Raw genomic sequence first — 27,078 nt, 5'->3', positions numbered from 1 at the left:
GTCTCCGGCGCGCCGGGGTTTACATCCGGGTCCCGCGGCGCCGCGCTCCAGGCGCCGGCCGGGGTCGCTCCGCGCTGCTGGGCGCTGCTTGTTCCAGCTGCTCCCGCGTCGGAGGAGCCCGCGGGTCCACAGGTGAGCCCACGCGGAGGGCCCAAGACGGGGAGTCGGGCGGGGACCCGCCTGGCCGTTGCCTCCACCGGTGGGCTGTGTGCGGAGACGGGGACGCCGGGCGGACGGGGCTCCCGGGAGCCTGGCGGCGAGGCCCGTCGTCTTCCGCGGCGTCGTCCCCCTCTAACTTAGCAGGCTGTCCTCTGAGGAACTGAGCCTCCCGAGGGGCGCTCCCTGCGGGCCCTCCTGACACTTGTTCCAGTTGCGCGATAGTCACCCTCAGTTGCGTTCACCGTGGTGTGCGGAGGGACGGGCCCAGCAGCCGGGCAGGTGAGGTTGCGTTTGCAGCCTTCGCCTTCCCGGGCGGGGACCACAGCCCTCGCTGCTGCTTCAGCCCCTCGTCGGGCCCAGATCCCCGCTTCCCACAGGGCCTCCTTCGGCCGGGCTTCAGAGGTTCTTTGAGGTCAGGTGTAGTGTGTTGCAGGGGGAAGGCGCATAGCCGGGGTTCTGGAAGCTTAGATTCCCGATTCTAGTGTAGATTCTAAAAGAGCTGTTAACCCAAGTTGTCCAGAAGCTCCCACCCGCATTACACTTCTGAGGTTTGTGTCTGGCAGCTCTTTGTCGAAGGGATGCACACCCAAACTGAACCAGCGCCTAAGAAGGATGAGGACAGGGGTGCTGTGTCATTTTTTGAGTGATGTAGAGTCAAGATGCTAGGGAATGGTCGAGGACCGCATCCGTTTGGATCTCTGAGGATTGGCAAAAACTGGGAAAAGAGATTTTAAAATCTGAACACATGTAGCAAAAACATTCAGCTTTTCCCAGGTGATTCATTTGGGATTTTGGAAGTGAACTCTGCGCACACGGGAGAGTTTAAGAAAACAATGTACTTGGTCTGAAGGGCTTATTTGAACCTCTGTACCATGAAGTCATCGTGTATGATGTTCTTTTCCAAATTTATCCTGATTGTGAGAATCACCTGTGATATTTGTGTAAGTGTTGATTCCCTGGATCCCGTTCCAGATCTTTTGCAACACTATGTCCAGGGAAAGGTCCTGGGAATCTTTTTAAAAGGGATCCTAAGTGATTCTTCTTATAAGACATTTTTGCAGAGCATGTGTCTTTCAGTCAGATAGACCCTCCACCACGTAATAGCTTTATAACTTCAGTAATAAATGTCTCAGTTGCAGTTTTCTATATGTGAAGAATGAGGATGATCAGTTCTTTTAATACACCAGAGACTTTTAAGTGAGTCTAAGCCCTTTGATACTAGGATCTTTATCTTAGTCATTTATGTGTCTACAGAGCTTAGTGCTTAGTATTTAATAGGCCCGCCCTCTTACCTGTGTTGAACTGAGAAAAGAAATAGCATGTACCCAAAACTCTCATGACATTTCCTCCTCTTCACCTTACTGGTTTTTTTTCTCTCTTTTTATCAGTAGTCATTTGGCTGAATATTCTTATTATAAATAATGATATTTCTTGATGGTGAAAACAGCTTGGAAGTGTTTCTGATTCCTTGGTGTAACTTTTAAGTAGTTTCTGCTACTAGATTATTAATGAGTTTAAATAGAGGCCAAGTCCATTTCCTGGACTGAATTAAATAAGTCCATTTGTTGGACTTACTGTGTGAATTATTGTTTGTAAATGTTGTTTATTTCTTGTTACTGTGCCAGAATTCTAGATCATGTTGATTGTAAGTTTTTGTTATGCCAGATTTCTAAATCATATGTTCCTAAGGACATATTTAGATTCAGTGTATTCATTATTATGAGACCTCCTATTCCTACTAAAGTAAAGAATTTGATTTACTACTATATGTAAAGTTTGTGGGTACAGAATCCAGGACTGCTGAAGCCGTTTGTGAAAGAATTGGTGTAACATCCATTTAAATACAAAACTGAGAGTTAAAATCTGGAAATTATGGTTGTAAAGCACAGTGTAAATGTTATAAATCTTGACAATATAAAAATAACACATCTTACAGAAATCAGGGGGTGGGCGAAAGTAGAAGAAAGCAATTTTCACATATTTCATGGTAGCAGGTCAAGCCATGTTGTCCAAAATGGAATCATAGAGTTTTAAAGTGACTCCTCTCTCTTAATATTTGTATAATATTTTTTTCTTAACCTTATAATATTCTTTTAGGAACTGAAATTGCTTTTTGTGAAGAATTCTTTTGCCTGGAGATCTGCAGTTTTTTTAGTTCACTTTATCTTTTTTTGCTTCTGTTGAAGGCAGAAAATTAAGTGCTTTTTGTTAAAAATAGAATGTCTAGTATGATACCATGGTTAGAAATTATTTCTATACATCCCATTTGTATATGTGCATTATATAGATGTATGGAATGATGTGTACTTAATAGTAATGAGCTTTATTTCAAAGTGGCAGGATTTGGGTCTTTTTTTTTTTTTTAATTCTTTGTACCTTTCTGTATTGATTGAAATTTTTTAAAGTGCAGGTGTTACTTTTATAAAAACATCATTTACCAGAAGAGGGGTTTGGTTAGTACATCATTCATAGGGAGAGTTGTGGATTTTAGTAAGTAACCCCTAAGGTGCTGAGTAATCGTTACTGCCATTAACTTGCAGTCAGTCAGTGAGCGCGGCTTGGTTCGCCTTTAGACTTGTTTTGTGTTGCTTTATGCAGTGCCCCTGTGGAGACAATGCAGTGTGATGGCTTTACAGTAAATCTGCCTTGGTAAAAGTTTGACTTTGTCACTTAACTTAGTGTGAGCTCAAGTTGTGTCAGTCCCTCTTCTCATCTGAAACGGGACATTGTGTTTACCCTAGAAGCTTGTCGTGAGGATTAATATTTGTACCTAACTGACCTAGCCCACTGCCCAGCCCTGAAGTCTCTTCAGTGGAGAGCAGCTATTAGCGCTAGTTTAAAAGTACAGCTTGTATTTGTGTACATGCATGTCTTTCTTAAGTAATAGCCTTTTTAAAGTCATCAGTGTATCATGCTTCTGTTTGACTATCTGCTAATCACTTAAAGTGCTCTACAATGACATTTTCTCAGGTTTGCACTTCTTGTCCTGGAAGCTGTGCGTCACCATAATGAGGCTTGTAATTCTTGATAACTATGACCTGGCTAGTGAATGGGCAGCCAAATACATCTGTAACCGCATCATTCAGTTCAGACCTGGACAGGACAGATACTTTACACTGGGTTTGCCAACAGGTAATATACCATTTATTCTACACCCTAATTTTTGTTTTCCTTACCTAACAAAAGGAAGGAAATTAATAGCTTACAATGTTGTTTTGTAGCTCAAATAAGAGCAAGTCCTTTATATGCTGTAAACACTATATAACTTTAAGATTCTCATAAATGTGATTTATTTAAACAGTATTTTCTCCTTTTTCTCCTTCCCCCATACATGTCAACTCATAAAAGCTACAGTCATAATTTTTTCACTTGCATAATGTCCGTGAAAGGTTCTCTGACTCGCCAAGTTGTTTTTTTTGTTTGTTGTTTTGGTTTTTGGTCCATGGCAGTAGTTCTTGGTGTGAATGGCAAAGAGGGATTTTTTTTTATTGTTTTCACTGGAAATGGACCCCTCGGCACCCACAGCTTTGATGTGAGAGCTGCAGTGATTGAACGAGACCTCTGTATCAGTTTGCCTCGTATGAGCCTAGGCCATGCTCAGACCAGCTGCCTTAATCATTCTGTGTTAACTGTGAAGAAGTAGACAGTAATTTGAGTGTGGGGGCAGAAAGACTTCAGAGTCATATACACCAGCAATGCTAAACATTTTTTTGTGTGTATTTAGATATACAACCCTTTTGCTCTATTTTGGATAGTATAACTGCTTAGTAATACACCTGCCAAGGGCTGATCTCTGAAAAACTCCTGTTGGCATTTTTCTCTCTTCTCCTTCATTGACCAGTGACAGTGTTAATCACGCCCCATCCTCACCCGTGTGCTTTTGGATGTGAACATACTCGTCTGTAATTGTCAGTAACATGCTGTATTATACATGCTGCACCAAGCCTAGTTCTGGGGCTTCCCAGGAGGCACGGTGGTAAGGAATCTCTGCCTGCCAACGCAGGAGACACAGGAGACTCGGGCTTGATCCCTTGGTGGAGAAGATCCCCTGGAGTAGGAAATGGCAACCCACTCCAGTACTCTTGCCTGGAAAATGCCGTGGACAGAGCGGCCTGGCAGACCACAACCCGTGGGGTCGCAGAGTCGGACACAGCTGTGCACGCAGACCCACACGAGGGCAGTCAAGCACAGTTCTGGGGATCATCTCTTCAGTATATATTTACTGAAGTGCTGTTGACAAGCGTGACATTTAAGGGCCTGCATGCTGTGGGCCTGCCCTGCCTTCCAGATTTAGCGCCCACCATTCCCCTACGCTGAATCCTGGGAGGCAAGTTAGACTGCCTGTCGTTGAAAGAACAGGCCTGAACTTGCTGGCCTTCCTTTCACTAGTGTTGCTCATGTGCTGTGTAATAAAAACTTTATGAGCTCCAGAAGCAGGCAGAACCTCTTAAATCTCTGACTTCACTACCATGTGTGTGATATTTCACACATTGCTGAGTTTTTTTTGACCCAGTTCTTCACCTTCAGAATGGGAAACATAATGCGAGTTTGCAAACTTGTGAGATTTATAGCAGCTGACATACGATGTATACATATGTTATAACATACACCAGCACAGCATCTAGCACATCGTGGGCATACAGATGGCATCTCTGAACCTTCTCCCCCATCTTTTTCCTATTTTCAGTCAAGACTTACCCCATTCTTTGATTGTGGGACTTTCAGCTCTTCTTCAAAGACTCTGTTGAAATGCCATTTTTGATCCTCCTTTCAACAGCCAAGACTGTAGTCTTTCCTTCTTTGATACGTTATGCTTCTCCAGATCTCTTATAGTTTATTTTCCCTTGTGTTGTGGCCATTTAGTATTTATCTATCTGTATCTTGTGAGTTCTTCTGTGGTAGAGAATCCTAATCTGAAACCTAGTAAACACGTAGTGAATTAATTATGTTAGTAAATGAGTATTGCAAAGCAAATATATTAAAATGAAGTTTCTTTCACCAGTTCACCCTGTATCATATCTTCCATTGTTTTCTATTCAGCCACTTTGATTAAAAAGTAGAAAATGAATGTATTTTTGTCATCACTATTGTGACAGCTTCTTACATTTTTCTTCATATGCTCTTAAATTATAGAGGGAGTCCTATAACTCTTCTCTTGACATCAAAAGATAGACCCAGAAAATTATTAATGTTCCTAGAAAGGAAGAAAGACAAGTATACTTGTCCATCTTTTATCCTGGTCTCATGTTAGTGGCCTGTAGTTCTTTGATAAGGAATTATAAACTTCGACAACATAAATTTTAAATTATTAATGACAATTTAAAATAATTTGTGGTTTTAACTTTAAGAAAACTTATTAGTCTTCTGTTCTCTGAACCTGTCTGTGTGATATTTAGCCACTTCTATTATCCTATCATCTTAAATGAGAGGCATTTTTTTTTTTTACTACTCCAGATTTCTTCTGTATTTATTGTTGGTTTTTTTTTTGGTTGGTTGTTTTGTTTTGCCAGATGCTGTTCAGTTCTGCCATACTTCTCCCTGCTTTTTGAATAGAAACTTTATGTGTCTGTGTTTTATTTTGATTTGTGATGGTCGGTGGATTAAAAATCAGTACTCTGACCAGGATTGTGTGGGCCAGGTTGGTTGTTGTAAGAATGATGTTAAGAATGCAGTCAATTTAGTCTTTGAATTTGTAGTTTAAAAAAATGAAGCAATTTTGAAAAACATCCACAGGTGCTGAATTCACTTATCTTTATTGTGTCATTTATTTATAAAACAATAACATTAAGAGCTCAGATGAAGTATCCAAAGCCAGGATCCCATTTCCTAGAAACCATTTTACTTTATACATTTTAGCTGATGTATGTTGACAGTAACACAAAATGAGAAGCAGGAATTCTAGTTAAAAAAAGACAAGGTTCCTCACTCAATCCTTGCCACTTTCTATTTTGAAAGTAGAGGCAATATTTAAACTCAGCTCTGGTTTCCCCTTTGATTTCATTAAAGGGTCACCACTTGACCTATTTACATATCGTTTGTGCTACAAATCCCTCCCTAAATAAAGATTTTTTCTCTATCAGTGGGATGTTTATTTTTATTTTAATTCAAATGTGTGCTCTCTGGAAGTTTCTTGTCTTGGAATATACACCATTAATTCCAGATATCCAACAATATAAGAATTTTCCAAACTGTAATTTAAGCTGACAGATTCTCGGCTTTATTCAGCAAATTCTCATTTCCTAAAATTTTAGGGTATCCTGTAAAGAGACTAATTCAACATATGTTCATTAATTGAATATGTCTTTAAGTTAATAATCGTTTGTCTAATAAGATGTATAAAATACCATTAAGTAAGATGAGAATAAAGTTAATATATACTTTTTTAAAAATTAGACTGTTAGAAAATGGAATCTTTATCTGTTTTAGGGAGTACACCTTTAGGATGTTATAAAAAACTTATAGAATATCACAAGAATGGAGACCTTTCTTTTAAATATGTGAAGACCTTTAACATGGATGAATATGTAGGTAAGCTGTACTGTTTGAATATATTATTTGGACATGTTATATTTTAAATTGAATATACTTTGGGAATATTAACATTTTATTTAAGTTTGTTTTGAATGAATATATTTCTAGAGCATGATGTCCCACCTTGTAGTGGGTTGGAAGGTTATTTAAACATTTCTGCATTTATGTAATGACAGCATGACACGGTGGAAGGACCACGGGACTGGGAGTTAGAAGATCCGCGCTCATCTTCCGCTGTGCTACTTGCCAGTCCTGGCTCCATCAACTTGGAGCCAATTCTTTGATATTTCTCATTCTTTTTCTTTTTTCCTCACAGCAAAGTTAAAACCAGTGTGGGGATAAATTAATTAATATGTATCTAAAGTAATTAGTAAAATTTTTTCAAATATAAGGCTGTTTATATTTGTAGCCTTGAAGCTTTTATAATTTATTGACGTTAACTTGCTTATGCTTCCTTGATGGCTCAGCGGGTAAAGAATCCGCCTACAGTGCAGGAGACACAGGAGACGCGGGTTCGGTCCCCGGTCGGGAAGATCCCCTGGGGAAGGAAATGGCAGCCCACTCCAGTGCTCTTGCCTGGAGGATCCCAGGGACGGGGGAGCCTCCCGGGCTGCAGTCCATGGGGTCGCATAGAGGCGAACGTGACTGAAGCGACTTGGCATGCGTGCACTGGAGAAGGCAATGGCAGCCCACTCCAGTGCTCTTGCCTGGAGGATCCCAGGGACGGGGGAGCCTCCCGGGCTGCCGTCTGTGGGGTCGCAGAGAGTCAGACACGACTGCAGCGACTTCGCAGCAGCAGCCACTTAATTTATATTGAATTTAAGACATAAATCAGTCTTACTGGTTAAATTTTATGCTTGAGAAGTGGAATATAGTGATTAAATGCACATGAACTAGACTTCTGTGTTCCAGCCTCCATTAGCTCCCTGACCCTGGGAAAGTGACTTAACTTTTCAGTGTTTCTCTTCATCTATAAAGTGACATTGATACTAGTATTTCCACAGATGTCATACACATTGATTGAGTTAGTACATACATTTACAGTGGTTAAAATAATGCCTGACATAATAAGCATTTATTCCATATAAAATGCTTTTAAATTGAATATAGCATAGGAAGATTATACATTTTAAATAGCATTTGTGGCTTAATCAGAAAAGTCAACTTTCGATTTAATTCTGAAAATAGTTATGTTTTTATTCATTAACTTTGTGTTTAGGACTTCCCAGAAATCATCCTGAAAGCTACCACTCTTATATGTGGAATAACTTTTTTAAGCATATTGATATAGATCCTAATAATGCTCATATCCTTGATGGGAATGCTACAGATTTGCAAGCAGAATGTGATGCATTTGAAAAGAAAATAAAAGAAGCTGGAGGAATTGATCTTTTTGTTGGAGGTATGTAAAACATTTTTTCAGTAGTCATTTGTAAGAACTTGGATTAGGTGCTTTAAATTTTAAAAAAAAACTTACCTTTGTGTAATGTGAAGTACATCTATGACTGCCTTTAATACAGATTTATTTAGCTACTGATTTCTGTTTTACTTTATATTCATCAAAAAATAATCTTAATGTTGCAGGGGGGAATTGTTTAAATTGTGGCTTGAGAAATAGCTCCTAATTCCTGCTGCAGTCTTCTAATTACCTCTTTAGAACTGACACTTTACCACATCTTAGAAAAGGAGTGATGTGTTTCTTTTCCTAAATGATACTCTTATTCTTTTACTGTTTCTTTAAAATTCCAACCCAGGTTTCTTATCAGATTACAGCATTAAATCTCTAAAAGTTTGCATATGGTACGGGTGGATTTTAACATTTTTGTACTGACCATTAAATTGCTTCATTTCACCAAGAAATGTGTCAAGAATGTCAGATTTTGTTTATCATCAGCCTTTAGCTAGTATGAATTGAGCTTTATAATTGCCTTAAGAAGATCTAAATAAATGTTTAATTAAGTTCCACTTAAAATTTCTATGTACATGTGTGCCCACACACCCACGTATATATATGTGTGTGTATATATGTCTTCCTGACCTACCATTGAAGAGAGGTGAAAGAGTCTCTACCTTTGCAATGACAGTTTGATTTTCTGTCATCACAGTGAAGCATCCGAATTCAGTTTACAGCATCATGTAAACTGTAACTAAAGTTGTTTTTTTTCCAGATTCTTTAGTATTCACCTAGACATACTCAAAGCTCTAAATTAACTCTGGATATCTAGAGGTAGACATATCTGTTAGATCTTATGATTTATTAGAAGATGCTCAAAATTCTATGAATTAGACCTGTATTGAGGTTAACTTATGGTTAAGGTGGTCGTGTATTTTGGGGGTGTTTGGTTGCCTTTGAGGAAAATTGGATTTTATAGTTAGACAAAAACTAGCATCCAGTTTTGGCCACCTACTATCTGTAAGATCTTGGGAGATTTATTGACTTCAGTAAATTAGTTCAGTATTAAAATAGGATTAATATTAACCATTTCAAAATTGATGAGAATTAACCATCTTATAATGTGTAAAATGCCTTGTGAAGTGCTTGGTATATAGTTGGCATTCCATTAAGTGTTACTTTACTCTTTGTCTCTGAGGTATAGTTTGTAAAGTAATTTTTTCTTAATGTATTGAATGTCCTGCTGTTTTACTGATTTACCTCTAAGGATATCTGGCAAGAATGAAGTTTTTCTCTTTGAGGAAATTGTTATCTACCCAGCAGAACTATTATCAATTACTGCCTTAAATATAGGGGATGGTTTTTATTGGAGCAAGAATTCAAGTTAGACTCTTGCTTTTCAAAATAGGAAATATCTATGTTTTAAATAAAACTTACTAATATTACTTCAGTATTCCTGGAAAATATTTGCATTCTAGTTTTGTCCATATGGATAATTATCATTTGAACCTACCAATACCACAGCAAGGCAGTAGACATTTGAAATGTTTGCGTGCACTACTGATGTATTCTTTAGATTTTATAAACTCTATACCAAAATAAGGTGAAATTACTATAAAATAATATACCTAACTTGTGCATCTTAGTTATGTCAAGAAGCATTTTCACTCATTTACCATTATAAGAGAAGAGAACAGCTACCACTCCAGTATTCTGGCCTGGAGAATTCCATGGACTGTATAGGCCATGGGGTCACAAAGAGTCGGACATGACTGAGTGACTTTTCACTCACACCATTATACAGAAAGATACAACAGTTATTAAAATTTCAGTATTAAAAAATGACTATATGGATAACATAAATAGTATCTTTTTACTTTAATTGAGGGCTTATTTTTTCCTGTTAATTTATTGATCTTACGTAAGGCTTCTTGTGACAAATCCTTTGGGATCTTATTACCAGGAAATAGAATTTACTGGGGGGAAAAAGCTTGATAAGAACTCTGTAACTCCATTTTTTCTCTTTACTTTCCAGAAAATATTTTAGCTTAATGTAATGTTTAACATTTAGTCTTGCTTTTCAGATACTTCTAGTAGAACTTTCTTTTTCCCTCATAGCTTTAAGCCACTTCTTGTTTCTTTTTAGCTAAATTTTTTGGTGCATTTCCTCAAATAACCCACCTTAGTTCTCCCTTTGAAACTAATGGCTCCTAATCATAATTATTTATGTTTATTAATGACTCTTACTACTAAAAATAACTTAATATTTTGTTTTTTAACCAATTTTTGTCTTAAACTTACTCTAGTTCTCCCCTTGCAAAAAAAAAAAAAAGGAAAAAGCAAATCTAAGATTTCCTTTTCTTTTCCATTAACACCTTCACTGTAGTCATGGGCCAATCCAGGGTCATATTTATCATCCAAGGAACATATAATATTATGTAGAGAATGAAGGGTTGGCTTATTACATGTTCTTTGGGCTTCTCCCTGTTTGGAATACCCTATTATTGGATGTGTCTCATGAAAGAATCTCATTTGATTCTTTGCCTTTGTTGATCTAGGTTGTTATCATTGGATTTTCAAGATGAGGCTTGGTATCTGGGTCTTACCACTTACCCTTCTTTTGTTCCAGGGTTTGGTTAATAAAAACACTAAGAACTGAGCCAAATGGGATCAAAATATCAGCCTTATTGAAGGTAAAGTTGAATTAGAGATGGCAGGTTGGGCTTGAGGCTAGAATGGGGTTGCCTACTTCTCCCCTCTGAATGAGAAATAGTAAAACCAGACAAGAGCTCCAGAGTAACCCACCATTGCTCACTCCTAGGAAATGGAGCCGGAGTTCCCATCCTACACGTAGGAGAAAGGAGGAAATACACTCTCAGAAATTCTTCCTCTGGTGAGAGTGTGTTGGGAGAAAGAATAGGGTGTGTCATGCAATTTCTGCTCCAACAATAAAACATACAGACATGGAAATCTATAGGTAGATTCTAAACGCATTATTAACTTTAAAATGACCTTAAGATAATTTGTGCTTAAAAGGAAAAAATAGAAGATGATGGGAAGATTTTAACCCTCTACTTTGGTTACATGATTAGATTCTTTGATTTGCAAGTAACTGTAATCTACTAATGGTACCAAAAGTGAATTTATTGGAATGATTCTGGAGTAATTCACATAATTGATTAATTAGAGTTGAGAAAGCACGTCTTTAGAAGAACAAGAACCACGAGCCTCAGACCACCGCAGCAGGAGCTCACCTGAGCCTCTCCTGCAGTGCTGTCATCAGATGCCTCAGCTCTAGATGACCTCTTTCCTTTCGTATCCCTTGGTCAAATTTCGGATTGCTAGAGAGAATTCTGATTGTTTCAGCTTAGCACAAGTACTTATCTCTAGACCACAACACTTGTGCCTAAAAGAGATGAGATATAGGGTGTTATAATCGATCTAGGCCCTGTTGTGAGGGGATCAGAGCAGGGAAGGAGGAGGGAAAAACTATACTGAACGTACCAAAGAATACCAGCCTCCTTTCATTTATTCATCTGTTACTTACTGAGGGCCTCCTATGTGTCATGTGTTCTAAATATCAGGATATAGTAGTGAAAAAAAAGTCTTTGCTTTCATGAAGTTTACCTTCTAGCCCACGGAACTGCAGACACAGGGAAGACACACCCCTGGGACTCAGAGTTCTTAGGGATGTCTCATAAGGGTGTTGGTATCTTAGTATAGACTTACAGACTGAATAAGGATTGAGCATGGTTTTTAGAGTTGATGCTTATTTTAAAGAAAATTTGATAAAGCTTTGTTAAAAAAAAAAATTCTGAACATTTAAAAAATACAATTTTATATCCAGAAGTTTAATTTTTGATAATTACTCATGGTCAGTAAGGGAATGTATTGACCCTTCCCCATCATGAGCCTTTGTGGTTAATTTGCTCCACACTTCTGTATGACTCAAATCACCAGTGAGACCACTAGAATTGATCTTTGAGGACTTCCTATTTTTTCTGGAACTCTTTTGTTTTCCTGTTTCTATCCTTTCCTCTATAGAGAAAAATAAATAAAAGTGTCTGGGCAGATATATACTGAAGAGGAAAGGCAGAACAGTTTTACAAATCTAGAGAGAGATACGTATCTATGGTTTAAAATTCTCAAGCACATACATACGTAATAGTGGAAACAGAGCATGCATATTAACCACATATAGGTCTGGGCTTTATGTACTAGATTAAAAGTTAGTCCTATATTATTAAAGATTTCCTTAGACTAAGGGCTTCGCAGCTGGTCCTAGTGGTAAAGCACCTTCCTGCCAATGCAGGAGACATAAGAGACCCAGGTTCAATCCCTGGGTCAGGAAGATCCCCTGGAGGAGGAAATGGCAGCCCACTCCAGTATTCTTGCCTGGAGAATTCCATGGACAGAGGAGCCTGGCGGGCTACAGTCTACGGGTTTGCAAACAGCCGCTCACGACTGAAGCCGCTTAGCACATATTGTGCCTTTGGTAGTTCGTATCTTGGGCTTCCCTGGTAGCTCAGTAATAAAAAACCTGCCTGCCAATGCAGGAGATGGAGGTTCCATCCCTGGACTGGGAAGATCCCCTGGGGAAGGAATTGGCCACCCTCTCCAGTATTCGTGCCTGGGCAATCCCACAGACAGAAGATCCTGGCTTGTTGCAGTCCATGGGGTTGCAAAGGGCTGGACATGACTTAACGACTAAATAAGTTCTTACCTGCTTCCTAAGGTTTTCATTTCTTTGTTCCTTCAAAACCAGGTTACTCTTTGTCATATTTTACCTTGTTATAGCCTGGGGGAAAGTTTTTAGAATTATGTATTAAAAATCAATAAGATATACCTATATATCATTAAATATGCAGAATATAAGTGTGACAGATATTTTGACCCAGAGAACTTGTGGGTTTATTTTTTTTTTATTGAAGTTGCCAGAAATCTGACTAGCAAGTAAGGGTCCATGTATGTAAAACTTGATTTAGTAATAACCTCACAGAAAGATTCTTGATTTTATAAAATGATTTACCTCCAATTTCCTTCAAATAAGAAATGTCATATTCTTACCTATATTTTAGAGACAGTCCTATTAGAGCTGGCAGTAGATCTCCTTAAAGTAGTGTTTTCAAATTGTGGTTGTCACACATTATTAGCTTATGAAATCAGTATGGTCAGTCACATTCAGCATTTCCCTTTTGTAAATGAAAAGGAATGTAATCAAAAGTAGCTTAAATGACTCTTAGTAAAGGTAAGTATTATTTCATGTGGATCTTATTTTAATTGTATTTATATGTGTGTTAGGTTGCAATGTCAAATGTATTTCTTGCTATAGGTTACAGTCAAAAAAAAGTTTGAAGAAAACTATTGCCTTAGATAATAACGTGTCCAATGTAGACATTTTTATAAGTGAGGAAACTATACTGCAGAGAGGTCCTGTAGTTAACTGCCCACCTAGACTAAGAACCAAGCAAGTTAAAGTGTGACTGTAAAGACTACTAGGGTAGGAATCAGAGGACTTAGACTGAGTTTTGTCTTAGTTATTTACTAAATTATTACCTTGAACAAGTCATATATTATCCTTGGGCATCAAAGTTTCCTTTGATTTTAAATAGATATGCCTAATCTGACTGTATTACAAGATAGTTAAATATGTCTGATGTTGAGATGATGCATGTGAAAATGCTTTATAAAGTCTTATTCTGATATAAAGTGATACTTAATTTTGCTGCTGTTACAATCATGCTAGCTCAATGCTAAGCATATGGAAAACATTGAAATACTTGTTGAATCAAATATAGGAACAAATACCTTACTGCAGCATTAGAAATTCAGCTATCAGATAAAGCAAGGTAAGTGTGTTTATGACTGTTTCTTTGGTCTTAAAATCATGTTTAACTGTGAGAAAACGTATTTACTTTGTGTGGGAAACCTTACTTACTGATGTGTGTATGTTGTGTGTATGTATTTCTTTTGAAAGGAATTGGTCCAGATGGGCATATTGCTTTCAATGAGCCAGGATCCAGTTTAGTGTCAAGGACAAGATTAAAGACGCTCGCAATGGACACCATTTTGGCAAATGCTAAATATTTTGACGGAGATTTATCAAAAGTGCCAACTATGGCTCTGACAGTTGGTGTGGGGACAGTGATGGATGCTAGAGAAGTAAGAATTTAATGTTCTTTGATGTTTTTCCTTTGATGTCTGTAGATTTTGGAGAAATTATGGTGTCAAATAAGTGATGTTTTGATTTAATCATATTTGCAATATAAATTGTTGTCTAGCTTTCAGTAATTTCTGTCAGGCTCATTGCCATGTTTAGAATTCAAGTAAATTAAGTCTTTGGAGCTGGAAATTAAAAATTAGGCACCACCTCTTTTGAGGTACTGCTTCACTTGCCTCTTCTGTTTCACAGTTTGCGGCCCTAACATCACACTTACATATAGTTTTGGGAAAGGACTTGTTACAGCAAAGCTGCAGTTCTGATTAACATTAAACTGCCTTTGGAGGCTGAAGGTAGTTTAGTCTCATGTGCTTCCTGACTGTTGGTTTCCAGTAGGTAAAGAACCCCTCCAAGACCTGGTCTGTTCTAAATCTGGTATGTAAGAAGGTAAGAGTTCTGAACAGTAGACTCTTAGATTTTTTAGTTTTTAATTCATCTTTTATTTCCTGCCTTGAGAGTAACAGACCGAATTATAGTCAGCTCATGATTATAAGCAGCTAAATTACATGGAAACCCCACAGCTCCACCCCTGTCTGGCAGCAGGATCGGATAGGATCAGGGGAGAGAGTGTAGACAATGCACGGTGAGTAAGTAACTGATCTTGACATAAATATATCTCGGCTTGGATACATAAACAGAACTGTCACTCAGAATGTAGGAGTTTTTCATGTGAAAATCATAATTGGTTTATGAAAAAGACCTTTTTCATGGTAAATAAATTGAAAATAATTCAGAGCAATCTTAGTTCTAAAATACAAAACCCAAAGTTATGGAAAAAGATTCTTATATTTAGCAAGATTTGTTATAATTGCAATTCTTACACTAATTCTTAGAAGAGAGTTATTTCAGACATTTGATTTTTTTCTTTTGTTCAGGTTTTGCAACAAAATTACATGATGCCATTCACTTCATAGTATTTATTCCCAGCATGATTATAGAGAAAATCACGGCAAAACCACTAGGGCTTCATCATTTTCCTAAGGGCTTTAATGCTTTGTCATATATCATTCTTTGTTTTTATACTGAAGTATAGTTGACCTACAGTATTGTACTAGTTTCCAGTGGACAGCAAAGTGACTCATATTTTCAGAGCATTTCCATATAGAGTAAGTCCTTGTTACCCACCTGTTTTACATAGTTTGTATCTTTTAATTTTATATTTCTAATTTACCCCCCTTTCCCTTTGGTAGCCATAAATTTGTTTTCTGTGTCTGTGAATTTGTTTCTGTTTTATATAGATTCACTTGTATTATTTTTTAGGTGCCACATATGAGTGATATCATATATCTGTCTTTCTCTGTATGACTTACTTAGTATGATATTCTCTAGGTTCCTCCATGTTACTGCACATGGCACCATTCCATCTTTTTTTTGTAGCTGAGTAGTGTGCGTGTGTGTGCGTGTGTGTGTGTACGCGCACTCAGGCCCCATCTTAAGCCACCCTTGGCTGAAGCACACCCGGCGTGTTCCTGTTGTCTTGGCTGCTGTAAATAATGCTGCTCGATTTTTCATAACATTCTTTTGAAAGAAGTATCACATGATTATACTTAATGATTTGCTTATCTTCAATTTTAATGGGCTTAATGTGTACAGATTTTCATCTGCTAGTAGTTTTAACTCTGATGTGAGTTATTCTTCAGTGTCATTTCCAATAACTGCAGGGACACACAAAATGTGGGTCCATGTGGGGGGCAGATGCCTCTGTTGAGTGGAAAGTAGATCTGACTGGGAGATGAAGTCCTCACATTTGGGCAGCTCAGATAATGAGGACCTTCCGTACACGTGTTAGAAGTGACACCTGTCAGTTATTACAGATTTCTTAGGAATTATCTACTAGATTGTGAACCACACAGGTCACTGCCTGCAGTTTTCACTCCTTTCTCACCTTGAGGTCTTACGCTGGTGTTAATTGGGAAATGTTAGACTTTTTCTAGTCCTTGCTTAGCCAAAATAGCACCATTCACTTTTCAGCTTTCAGAGCTCCCTCTTCTGACCATAATCCTGATAATCAAAATTACTGTCTTTTATTCTGCTTTACTGTGCTGTTCTTTTTCTTTATAGCACTTTTGCAGTTTGTAATTGTTTTTTGTGTTTAGTTGTTTAATGTCTTTTCCTCACTAATTTATAATCGGCAAGCGTTATTGGGTTATGTATATCTAACACAGTACACTGCCTGTCACATATATATTCAGTTACTGCTAGAAACAGTTTAAATGAGTTATTTTTGCCCATAATTCATTTTAGACAGGTTGGTTCTATCACAGCTTGGCTATCTCCCTAAACTATCAGATCTGATTTTTACTAACTTTTGGCTGTTTGACAAAAGCCGAATTTACCCTCAAAGCATTAAAATTTGTTTTTACTGAGATATATTTAAAGATAATGCTTATATGTTTAAGGTAATTTCAAAAGAAAAACACAAAATTGTTTTTTTAACTGTTGTAGCATCTTTAAAATTGTTATATATAATAATTTAAGTATTTATTTTTGTGATGACCATTAAAACTTAAAAATCCGCTTTTGATTTTGTTGACTTACTGAATATGAGACGTCACCAGTGATTCCTTGACTGTTAAGACCGTCATCCTTTCACAGGTCTCATCCTACTGGACCTCTTTTTCATCATCTGCTCCTGTCTCTTCTGTCATAAAACTGCTGATTCTTCCTTTCTGGCCATTCTTCCCCAGTCAGTCCTCCATCTGCCTCGGGTCCTCACCCTAGCACTGCATGTTCATTCTGCATACTTTTGGGCAGTCTTCTCAGTGACCTCTTTGTGTGCATGTTTTTGTTTGTTTAATTAACACATCAATAGCAGTCTCACTTTATAATACTGTTCTCAGGAGATTTAGTGCTATTCCAAAAGGATCAACTATGCTCAATACAGTGATAACTACCAATCTTTAGCCAGTTCTTTTTCTGAAGCTGCAGAATTCATATTTTCTTTTTTATGTGAAACTTTTAGTATTTTATTCATTTTCGTAGTTTTACAGTATTAGTAAAAATAATGGCCATTATAAATAAGTATAAAATGGAAGTTGATGAAAAAATAACCCCAAGTCTTCCTTGATTCCCACCCTCCCACCAAAAAACTACCTAGTATATAGCAAATATCCTTTTCACACATTATCTTTAGGCATATATTCACTTTGTAGTGGTGGATGGTTTAGTCGCTAAGTCGTGTCTGACTCTTGTGATCCCACGGACTGTAGCCTGCCAGGCTCCTCTGTCCGTGGGGTTTTCCAGGCAAGATTACTGGAGTGGGTTGCCATTTCCTTCTCCACAGAATTCATATTTTCAAGTGACTCCTCAAATTGTTCAAAATTCATCTTTCTACCAAAACTGTCTTTGCCTCCCTTGGTGAATAGCAGCACTCTGTCCGTGAAAATTATCTGAGCTTGAAACTTTCAGCTTCTTCACATCTTATCTATCAGTCACATTTCACCATTTAACTTAGAGGTAAATTAAGGGACCAGCTCTCATCAGAACTGCCTTACTTCTGGTCTATATCAGTTTTTATTCTTGAGGACTGTTGCAAACCCATCCTAAAGTTCATGCCTATCTCCTTTCTTTACCTATCCTGTTCTCTATATTACAGCCCAATTTTTTAAAAAAAACATAATTTAGTTATTACTTGTGTGTGTAATGAGTCTGATTCCCTGCTACTTCACCACAAGATGGTATCAAGCCCCTTTGTTTGGCATGAAAAGGCTCATAGATCAAATTTCAGTCAGTTTTTAGCCACTTCCATTCATTACCCTATGGTCCAGCCTTACCAAATTTCTAGCTTTTTATTGACCACCCTATAATTGTCTGAAATGCCCCCTTTTCTGCTTATCCTTAAAGACTTGGTTTCAGACAGGAGCTACTCTTAAATCGTGTTCACATTTATTCTCTTATTCCTTGAAAATAGTGGAACAGATAGAGTAGAAATGATCACATTAGCAGCATCAAATTAATTATGAGAACAGTGCTTTTCAATTCCTGATTCTCCAGATATGCCTTCGTAATTTTCAATTAAAGGTTATATGTCTTATTGTAGTTGTTAAGGATGTGGTTGCCGGAATCAGACCTCTTGTTTATATAGTAGCCTTACCAAGACCTTCAGCAAGGTCCCGAATATCTGTGCCTCAGTTTATCTATAAAATAGGAAAATAAGGAGTTAAATGAGATGATTCATAGAAAGTGCTAAGTTCAGTGTTTAACTTTGAAACCACCAAATCATCTTAAAACTCCTGAAATAAATTAATGTCCATTTCAATAAATATCTATCATGCAGTTATCACTACATATTCCCATTTAATGTGGTGTGTGTTAAGTTGCTTTAAAGAGACTTTTCAAATGATAGTTTAAGGATTTATGCCAGATTGCATAATAATCACTTAAGGGACCCTGATTCTTGGGTTCTAATTCCAAAGATTCTGAATAGAAGACAGAGGAAAAAACTTGAATATTTTATTACTGTTGTTTTTTTTTTTAACTCCTGTGTCTTTCATTTCCAGTAAGGAAAACTAATTAATAAAGCCACTAATCAAGTGTTGTGCTTACCTTATTATGTCAAACATTGTTAATGTTTAAAACAATGCTTTTAATTATAGGTGCTTTTAATTAAAAAATGCCTTTAATTACAGGCATATTAATTCTTCACTGAACTGAGATTTCTGTACTTAAGAACAAGAAGTATCAATAAAAAACAGTAGAAATTCATACACATTTTAAATGCATTTTTGAGCTTTGATATTTTTTTAAGATATAGCTCCAAAATGAAAATTAGCAAATCTTGATAAAAGAAATACAATAATATCTGGTTTATTAATCTTTAATTTCCTCCACGTTTTAGAGGGTCTGGTGATAAAAATACAAAATACAGAATTTTTACGTTGTTACAGATATTTTAGAATCACAACCACCTTAACATTCATTTTTTAGTTAACGATTGTAATGAGAAAAAATGTTTAACGATTTATTTCATAAACTTTTAACTTGTAAAATAGGATTGAGTTACTGCTAATAATGGTAAAGAAATTACTCTTTCAGACATCCATACATTGCCTCATTTTTGCGCGTTTGGATTATCTCACAGGCTGCTAGGGGTTTGGGACCAAGAGTTTGGCTTTTCTGCACCTGAGGATGGGTCTCGATTATGTAACACGTACGAGTCTTAAGGGGAAAAGAGGATAGCTCCTGTATTTAAGTAGATTCTGAATCCTTCTTTAAACCTAGTTTTGTTCCAAAATAGCTTTATATAGCACCTATTCAGTGGACAGCCTTCAGACTCTAGATCACTTTTAAAATAACTACTGTTTCAGAGTCCTCTGCTTTTCCAAAGTAATATCTACTACTTGCCTAGAGCACTCTGGTAAATCATTCCTGGTTATGTGATTTATGTGGCTCTGCTTTTACAAAGCAGCCTTTCTGTTTCTTCTCCTTTATTCTCCCAGGTCTCTCCTGCGCACCACGGTCGTAAGCGTTAAATACCAGAGGCATTGTGGTGCATTTAGTAACGCTCCATTACCAGATGCTATTTACTTTGTCTCCTCTGTGCTTGCCTGTTACCTTAAAGAGCAGGAATAAATATCTTGGACTATCAAGAAATACGGAGCTATTTCTTTTTATTTCAAGCCTCAGAAAAATACTGGTGCTCAATTCTTTGTTTTAAAAAACAGCTTCTTAGTCATTTGAACGTGTTTTAAGAATTGTTCATGATTTTTCAGGTGATGATCCTCATTACAGGCGCACACAAGGCATTTGCTCTCTACAAAGCAATAGAAGAAGGGGTCAATCACATGTGGACTGTCTCAGCTTTCCAGCAGCATCCCCGAACTATTTTTGTATGTGATGAAGATGCTACTTTAGAATTAAGAGTTAAAACTGTGAAATACTTTAAAGGTGAGCATTGAAGTTTCAAAAGTAGATTGGGTGAATGTTCCATTGTAGATAACAATTAAAACTTAATGTAATTAGTTATATATGTATAGGTCAGTAATTCATAAAGTATGTAGTAAGTGTACTGGTGATATTATATGAATAAAAGCCCTTTTTAATCTTTTTACTCTAATAACTAGGTGTTTAATATATATTAGAAAAAATATATACTGAACCAACCAAACTTGTATTTCATGGATATCATTGCTTTGACAAGGTTAAAGAGGTTACTGTATTTTATTAGCTCTAAGACACTGCCTTTTTCACATTTATCTAATTTGAAATTGGGCTGTTTAAAGTTGATTTCATATAGTTTATCTGGTAGCAGGTTTTCCTTAGAGGTACATAAAATAATAGCATGTCTTATACTTTTTCACCATCTCATATTCATGAAATATAGTAATAACTTGAAAATTCAATTTAAAGGAAATCAGTAACTCATGGTTCATGGGAGAGTGTGAATGTCAAAAAATCTTGACTGTAATATAAATGAAGTTTGGCAAGCAGGGAAAATAGTCTCATTTTTAACATGAAATTTTGATCATATATATAGAGCTTAGTATTAGTACCTACCTGTTGTGAGAATTTTCTTGTTCTACTAAATATTCTTCAAAACTATTAATGGCTATATGATAGATGTCATAGTTTACTTAAATGTTTCCCTATTGTTAAACACTTAGATTACTTTCAGTCATTTATATTTTTATCAGTTAAATTACCAGCTTTTTACCAAGTTACAAATATATCAAACTAAACTGAAAATTGTAATTAGTAATTTGACAGATAAAAACAGAGAATAGCTCAGCTATGGGTTATGAATAAGATAAAGAGCTCTTGATAGCATCTTACCAATTTATTTCCATGTAGTCCAGGTTTCATCACAAGTATTAGATTCCTTGACAAAGTTAACAGAAGCAGTCTTCAGTATCCACATACTTTAATACCAGTTCAGAGGAGATTCATTTAACATTGCCATTTTCTAACATGAGTAATTTCCAGATAAACTCCCTATACTTGTCTGATTTTGTTAGTCTGATTTTTATCAGAAAATAGTAATAGCCAATACTTATATTACCAGGCGCTATTTTAAACATAATATACTTACTGATTTACTTAATTCTCAAAATTCTATGACATGGCTACTCTTATAATCCCATTTATAGGTGAATTAACAGACTTAGTAGGGATGTTAAGTCACTTACAAATTATGAAGCTGAACATATTTCTGAAGAGATTCAGGACATCAGCCTCTGTCAGGATGCCTCCTTCAGTATGGAGAAAAATAGATTTGAGATATTGTTCTGGGCTACATATACAGACCTCATTTTATAGTAAAGGATTTGAATACAAGGTAGAATGTTTGACTTCATAAATTTATACAAGTTATAAATATAATTTTGTATACTTGTCATGTCCTCATTATTATATTGCTAGATATACTGGAGGAAATGAATCCCATAGTTATCTTTAACTCTTCAAATACCATTCATACCACTATTCTTTCTTCTACCATCCCTTTAAAAGTGTCAACAGGAATCATAAAGGGTTCTAATTATTAGCTCCTAAAGAAATCTTAAGTTAACTACATCTAAAACAATAAAAATCATTAGCAAATGGAAGTTTATTTCAGTATGTATCTTTTGAAAGATATAAGTAGATCACAGGAAAACATTTTAATTATTTTATTCCAGCTTTTTTTAAAATAAAACCTATGTGTTATATCCTTGAAGTAATATATTTTCAAGACATTATCATCATGGTGAACATTCTGCTTTGTTTTATGCTTCTTAGGCCTTACCCCAGTAGCTTGATAGACCTTGAATGAGTTCAGATTGAACCAACCCATAAAATCTATATTTAGCTTTTCTTCTTCAGGCAATGTGTCAGAAGCCTGTGCATTTTTATCATTCTTATTAGAATTTACTTATTTCTATTTACGATTTAAGTGGCAGTTAGTTATGTTTATCACGTTCTTGTGTAGGAAGCTGCTTTATCTCATGCACAAGTCATAGCTAGTGTTTAGTTTTTAAAAAAGAACTTTATGAATGAGTTGGATTTGCAACATTTATCCTGATGTTTTAAATTGTGCATTTTTAAGCTCTGATGTATTCTTACCATGGTCAAAGCTTTAAGCAAATGGTAGATGAATTATACCAAGAAGAATGACCCTCTGAGAGCTCATACTCGAGAAGACCTGTACCTTCCAGACTCCACGGCCGTGATTGCCACGGTCTCTGCCGTCTCCTCTCAGGCCTCTCCAGTCTCCACCTTGCTGCCGTTTACATACTGTTTGTAAACTTCTCAGTTAAATCTTGTTTTAAATAAGATTGGTTCTATTTAGAGATAATTATCTGGTAAATTTTTTTCATAAGCAGATAACTTTTGGAATATAAAAAATTACCCTTTAAGGTTCATTTTTGGGAAATGTAAATTATATTTTCCAGTTAATGTCATCAGCCAGGAAACATGAGTTACAGTGCCTTCAAATATATTGTCTCCTGTGGTATTACTCAAAAGAAGTATAGGTTTCCCTGCCTGAAAGTAGTTGGCATTCTTCATAAACACTGGCTCATTAAGTGATTTGAGAAAATATCAATAAAATGTAGCTCCATAAAGGTAGGGACTTTAGTTTTGGTTCACTGCGTAAGTTCAGCATCTCACAGGATACCTAGTAACGTTGGAGACACTTGGTAGATTCTAGGAAGTTGGGCAGGTAGATGGATAAACACGTGACGCTGATACCATTTCAGTTTAAGAACTAAATTATGTAAATCACTGTGAAATCCAAGGTACATTAAGGAGATTTTTATATTTATATAGTACTGGAAGACAACTTTAATTGAGCTGATGGGACTGAGAGCTGTTGAAGATGCCTAGCATTTAGTTTTCAAGAAAATGGCATAATCAACAGCACAGGTGCAAGGATGAACTAACACAGTAGCAGGAAAAAGTTCCTCTTAGCAGAATAGAAAACAAAGTATATTGTTTTAAAAGTACAAGCTAAAATGGGACTTGCTTATACTTTAAAAATTTAGTGAAAAGGCAAATGAGGGCTGACATGTCAGTGGCCTTTCAAAAGAATATTGGAGGAGAGGAGTTATCAGCCTTGAGAAAAATACTATGTATTAACATTTTTGGAGCAAATAATATATGCCAGTAAATAAATAATTTACAATCTAGCTTCAGAGATAGTTTGCATGAAATAGTGGAATGAATGAAGTACTTGTTGGTTAGTCCACATTCTCATGGATTTTATCATAATCTTTTTATCTTCAAATCACTGGTAAGCGTGGAAGGGAAGGTTAAATAACTTTATGGAACTGCCACTGTAGAAACATTCAAGTATTAGAGATTACATTATCTAAGACACAGAAACCAAACATTATTGTAGGACTTTTATGCGCTATGCTAAATACCTTGCTTTCTATTTTGAACTTTTAAGCAGAGTTTACTTCATTTTATATATAAGGCCAGATAGCTAAATAGCTGTCATATTCCTGAGGTGGAGGCAGAACCAATCAAGGGCCTGTATGCTTAGTTTAGTTCTTGTTATACATAATTCTTTCATTTCTTGGGTTAATTCTGCTCCTTGCTTTGCTGTCTTCAAACTCTTCCCATTACTCACTTTAACCTTCTGACCCTTCTCTTTCTCCAGCTGCGTGGAATACTTTAACTTCCTTCCCTCCAGTCTTACCTCCAAGATTCTAAATTTATCCTTAATGATTAAGCATTCGTCCATGTCTAGCCATTCTGCCCCTGCTCTTGATACTTTTCAGCCTTAAGGACCTTGAGTTACAGAATCTTGGTCTCCACTCTCTCCCTTTCTCCTTTTTAAAATGTATGTTCTAAATTCATTTTGTTTATTAAAAAAAAAAAAAAGCTTCCCAGAAGCCATGTCACTGAACCTTCACAGATTTTTTTAAAGTAGATGTTTACTGAGCTCCCACCATGTATCATGATCTTTATAAACCCAGAATTTAGAGCAGAAAATTTAAGGTCCTGAACCTCAGTTTATTTTCTGAGAGTGCAAATTGTTCTAAAGAAAGTGAAATAGTAGTTCATTATAAGGTGACATTTAGGCTGAGAGCCAGGAAGCCTAAAGGAGGAAACCATGCTCTGCTCCGGGAGAAGAGCCTCCGCAGCTAAATGAGACAGCGAACATAAAGACCCCGCACCGACCAAGCTTAGCCTTTCTGAGTGACAGCAACAAGGCCAGGGCTGAGTGTGACACAGAAGGGGGAGAGTGGGAGGACATGAGATCAGAAGGATAAACAAAGACAACAGATTAAAATCTGAGTTATTATCTAAGTGACCATAGCAATAAGAATTTTAAGTAGGGGAGTGGTATCATCTAGTTTCGTTTCTTTTTTTTTTTAATTAAACAAGGAAAAATTATGCAATTAGGGTGTTGAGCTGGTCATAAGATTAGAGAGGAAAGTGGCTTCAACCAGCTGTTGAGATGAAGAAATGTAGCTAATTTGCAATGTATTTTGAAAGGAATGTCAACCAGTCTTGCTCCTGAAAAAGAAAAACATCACCAGTGAATTTCAGTTGTCTGGTGTCAGCAGCTCAGCAAATGATAGATAATACCATATACTAATATTTTAAAGAAATGGTATAGAAGGGGAAAATGGATCTGGACTTTGTCAACAAGTCTGAGGTGCTCATGAGACACTGAAGTAAGCTGTTGAGTAATTAACATTTTTTCAGCTGCACTAGTGAATATTTCTCTCAGGACTGTTCCACTCCTGGTTTTTCTCCTACTACATGTAGTAGGACTTTAGTGTTCTTTACATGTCCCTTTACTTACCTCTTAAAAATGGGTCTTCACAGTTTGAATTTTAGAGTGATTCTGCAGTCTTGAGATAAAGAACACTTTCTTACTAGCAAAGTACCCTGTGTCCTTAATCCTGTAATTCAATTTCTTAAGAAAACAACATTTGTCCCTTTGCCCAGTCTCCATGTTCTTAACAGCATGGTAAAATTTAACTGATTTCTCTCACCTCCAAATAAAATCTTTAGTTGATTAATTGGGACCATTTATTTCCCCAAAGACATGAGTAACTGGAAGATTTCCCCAAGAAGCTTTAATAATTAAGGAGAGTTTACAAGCATGCCAATTATAAGATGAAATCTAAATTTACTTGGAAATTAATATTTAATGTAGGTTATCTTCTACATTGTTTTAGAAAACTTGTCTGAGTGACTTGTCATCAACCCCTATTGTAAACATGCATGTCAAAATAGTGAAAAATAATTTGCCAGTTGAGTGGATAGGGTAATACATTGGAAAACTAACGTACAACAGTTCTGAGCTCCTCAGCAGAGTTGGACTAGTTTGACTCTGAGCTCCTCAGAGAGTCAAACTCAATAGACTTTAGATGTAATTAATATTCAAATGTTATTTTGTCATACTGAATTTCTAAAGACAAAACTGCTCTTTCTTTTGCTTACTTAAAGAACCTGTACCCCATTCTAGATCTACGATTTCATAACCATAAATTGATACTCGCTAGGTAGTTTAAACATTCCAAAACATTTCTGTTTGCACCTTTCCAATAAATACAACCAACCATTAAGTATTGGGGGCTTCCCTGGTGTCTCAGACAGTAAAGAATCTGCCTACAAGGCGGGAGACCCAGGTTCCATTCCTGGGTCAGCACGATCCTCTGGAGAAGGGAAAACTAAACAGTCTGAAACATTTCTGTTTGCATCTTTCCAATAAATACAACTATTTTGTATTAGGTGGGAGCTAATATACGTTGTATTTTCTTAAATCTTTCTTTTTCTAAAGTAAATGAGGTACAGTTCAAATTAGAAATAAAACTAGACATGTGCTTTTTTTCTTTAAGGTTTAATGCATGTGCACAATAAACTTGTGGATCCACTGTACAGTATGAAAGGAGGAAACTGAAGGAGATTGGATCAAAATTCTGCTTGAATGAACAGAACACTTTTATACATATATGAATTTTCAGCTATGCAATATGAATTAAAACTTGGGGGATTTTTGAATATTATCATTTTTGAAGTCTAATATCTATGTTAAACATTCCATATTTACAATGTGTCCATTTTATACTGAGGTTTAGGAGAAATAATTGGCTTTCATGGTTGATCAGCTACTTGTTACAGAAGCCACATTGTCAATGTACCACCACAGAAATGTCTGCCTATTTACAAATTTTAAATCATTTTAAAGGTGACTTCTGTACATCAAGTATTCATATGACTCCAGTGGCATTATTAGACTTTAATTTTTTAATAACGGGACGACACTCCAAGCCTTTTACAACTATCATTGCAAGCCTTTACTTCCAAATGCTATCTTTATTTTCTCTGCATTACACACAAGCTTTCTGCACGTGGTTGCCTTGGTCGTCTTTCTACAATAGCATCTGGACATCAGAAGTCCTGTTAGATATTGTTGGTACAGAAAATTTGAAGAGATGGCAGTGCCTAAAGCTACAGTTTATGTCCTTTTGGAAAGTATGTATTAAGTGCATGTTTTTTGTGCACCGTCGTCTTTAGCACTTTTTTTTCTTTTTTTTACAAATGTGACCTTAGTTTTATTTAATGACTTGGGTTCAGGCACTTATAAGTATTTTGGCAATTACGAGCTTTATAACTAGAAACACACTGAAGAAAAATTTTTTTAAGAAAAATTATTATTAAACCTCTTCAACGATTAGCTTTATTCCTTATATATATATACTGTATAAAAGGATATGATAAAATATAAAAGGAATTACTGTAAACTATTTTAGATTGCATAACCATTTGCATCATTAAATTGCAAATAAAAGTATATTGTTTTCTATCTTTAACTCAAATAAAGCTTGTAATAAACAAA

The 27,078-nt window shown here is 36.3% G+C and overlaps 1 protein-coding gene and 1 long non-coding RNA gene across 3 annotated transcripts; one reads left to right on the top strand and one right to left on the bottom strand.

The window, feature by feature from the left end:
* Positions 1 to 27,078, top strand: GNPDA2 (glucosamine-6-phosphate deaminase 2). Of its 2 annotated transcripts, none has more exons than XM_065907133.1 (7): positions 1 to 132; positions 3,130 to 3,291; positions 6,586 to 6,687; positions 7,910 to 8,092; positions 14,061 to 14,245; positions 20,015 to 20,189; positions 22,324 to 24,594. In XM_065907133.1, the coding sequence occupies exons 2-7, from the start codon at positions 3,168 to 3,170 to the stop codon at positions 22,389 to 22,391; spliced, it is 837 nt and encodes a 278-aa protein (XP_065763205.1). In that variant the 5' UTR covers positions 1 to 132; positions 3,130 to 3,167; the 3' UTR covers positions 22,392 to 24,594. The 2 variants fall into 2 exon arrangements, with proteins under 2 accessions (XP_065763205.1, XP_065763204.1); XM_065907132.1 differs by lacking the exon at positions 22,324 to 24,594 and adding an exon at positions 26,078 to 27,078 and having other exon boundaries at positions 24 to 132.
* LOC136147830 (uncharacterized) lies at positions 4,385 to 14,047 on the bottom strand. Its single transcript, XR_010659400.1, has 3 exons — positions 12,807 to 14,047; positions 11,338 to 11,489; positions 4,385 to 5,079 (listed from the first exon to the last, which is right to left on the bottom strand). It is a non-coding gene; the product is annotated as an uncharacterized lncRNA (long non-coding RNA).

This window comes from Muntiacus reevesi, chromosome 16, assembly GCF_963930625.1.
Source record: "Muntiacus reevesi chromosome 16, mMunRee1.1, whole genome shotgun sequence".
Taxonomy (NCBI): Eukaryota; Metazoa; Chordata; class Mammalia; order Artiodactyla; family Cervidae; genus Muntiacus; species Muntiacus reevesi.
Note: the sequence above shows the minus strand (reverse complement) of the source record. Positions and strands in the feature narration are given on the sequence as shown.

Excerpts from the sequence above, each read along its gene's own strand:
- GNPDA2 (XM_065907133.1), top strand. The coding sequence starts at position 3,168 with ATGAGGCTTGTAATTCTTGATAACTATGACCTGGCTAGTGAATGGGCA. Across the intron at positions 14,246-20,014 it reads CAGTGATGGATGCTAGAGAA|GTGATGATCCTCATTACAGG; the intron begins GTAAGAATTTAA and ends ATGATTTTTCAG. Across the intron at positions 20,190-22,323 it reads AACTGTGAAATACTTTAAAG|CTCTGATGTATTCTTACCAT; the intron begins GTGAGCATTGAA and ends TGCATTTTTAAG.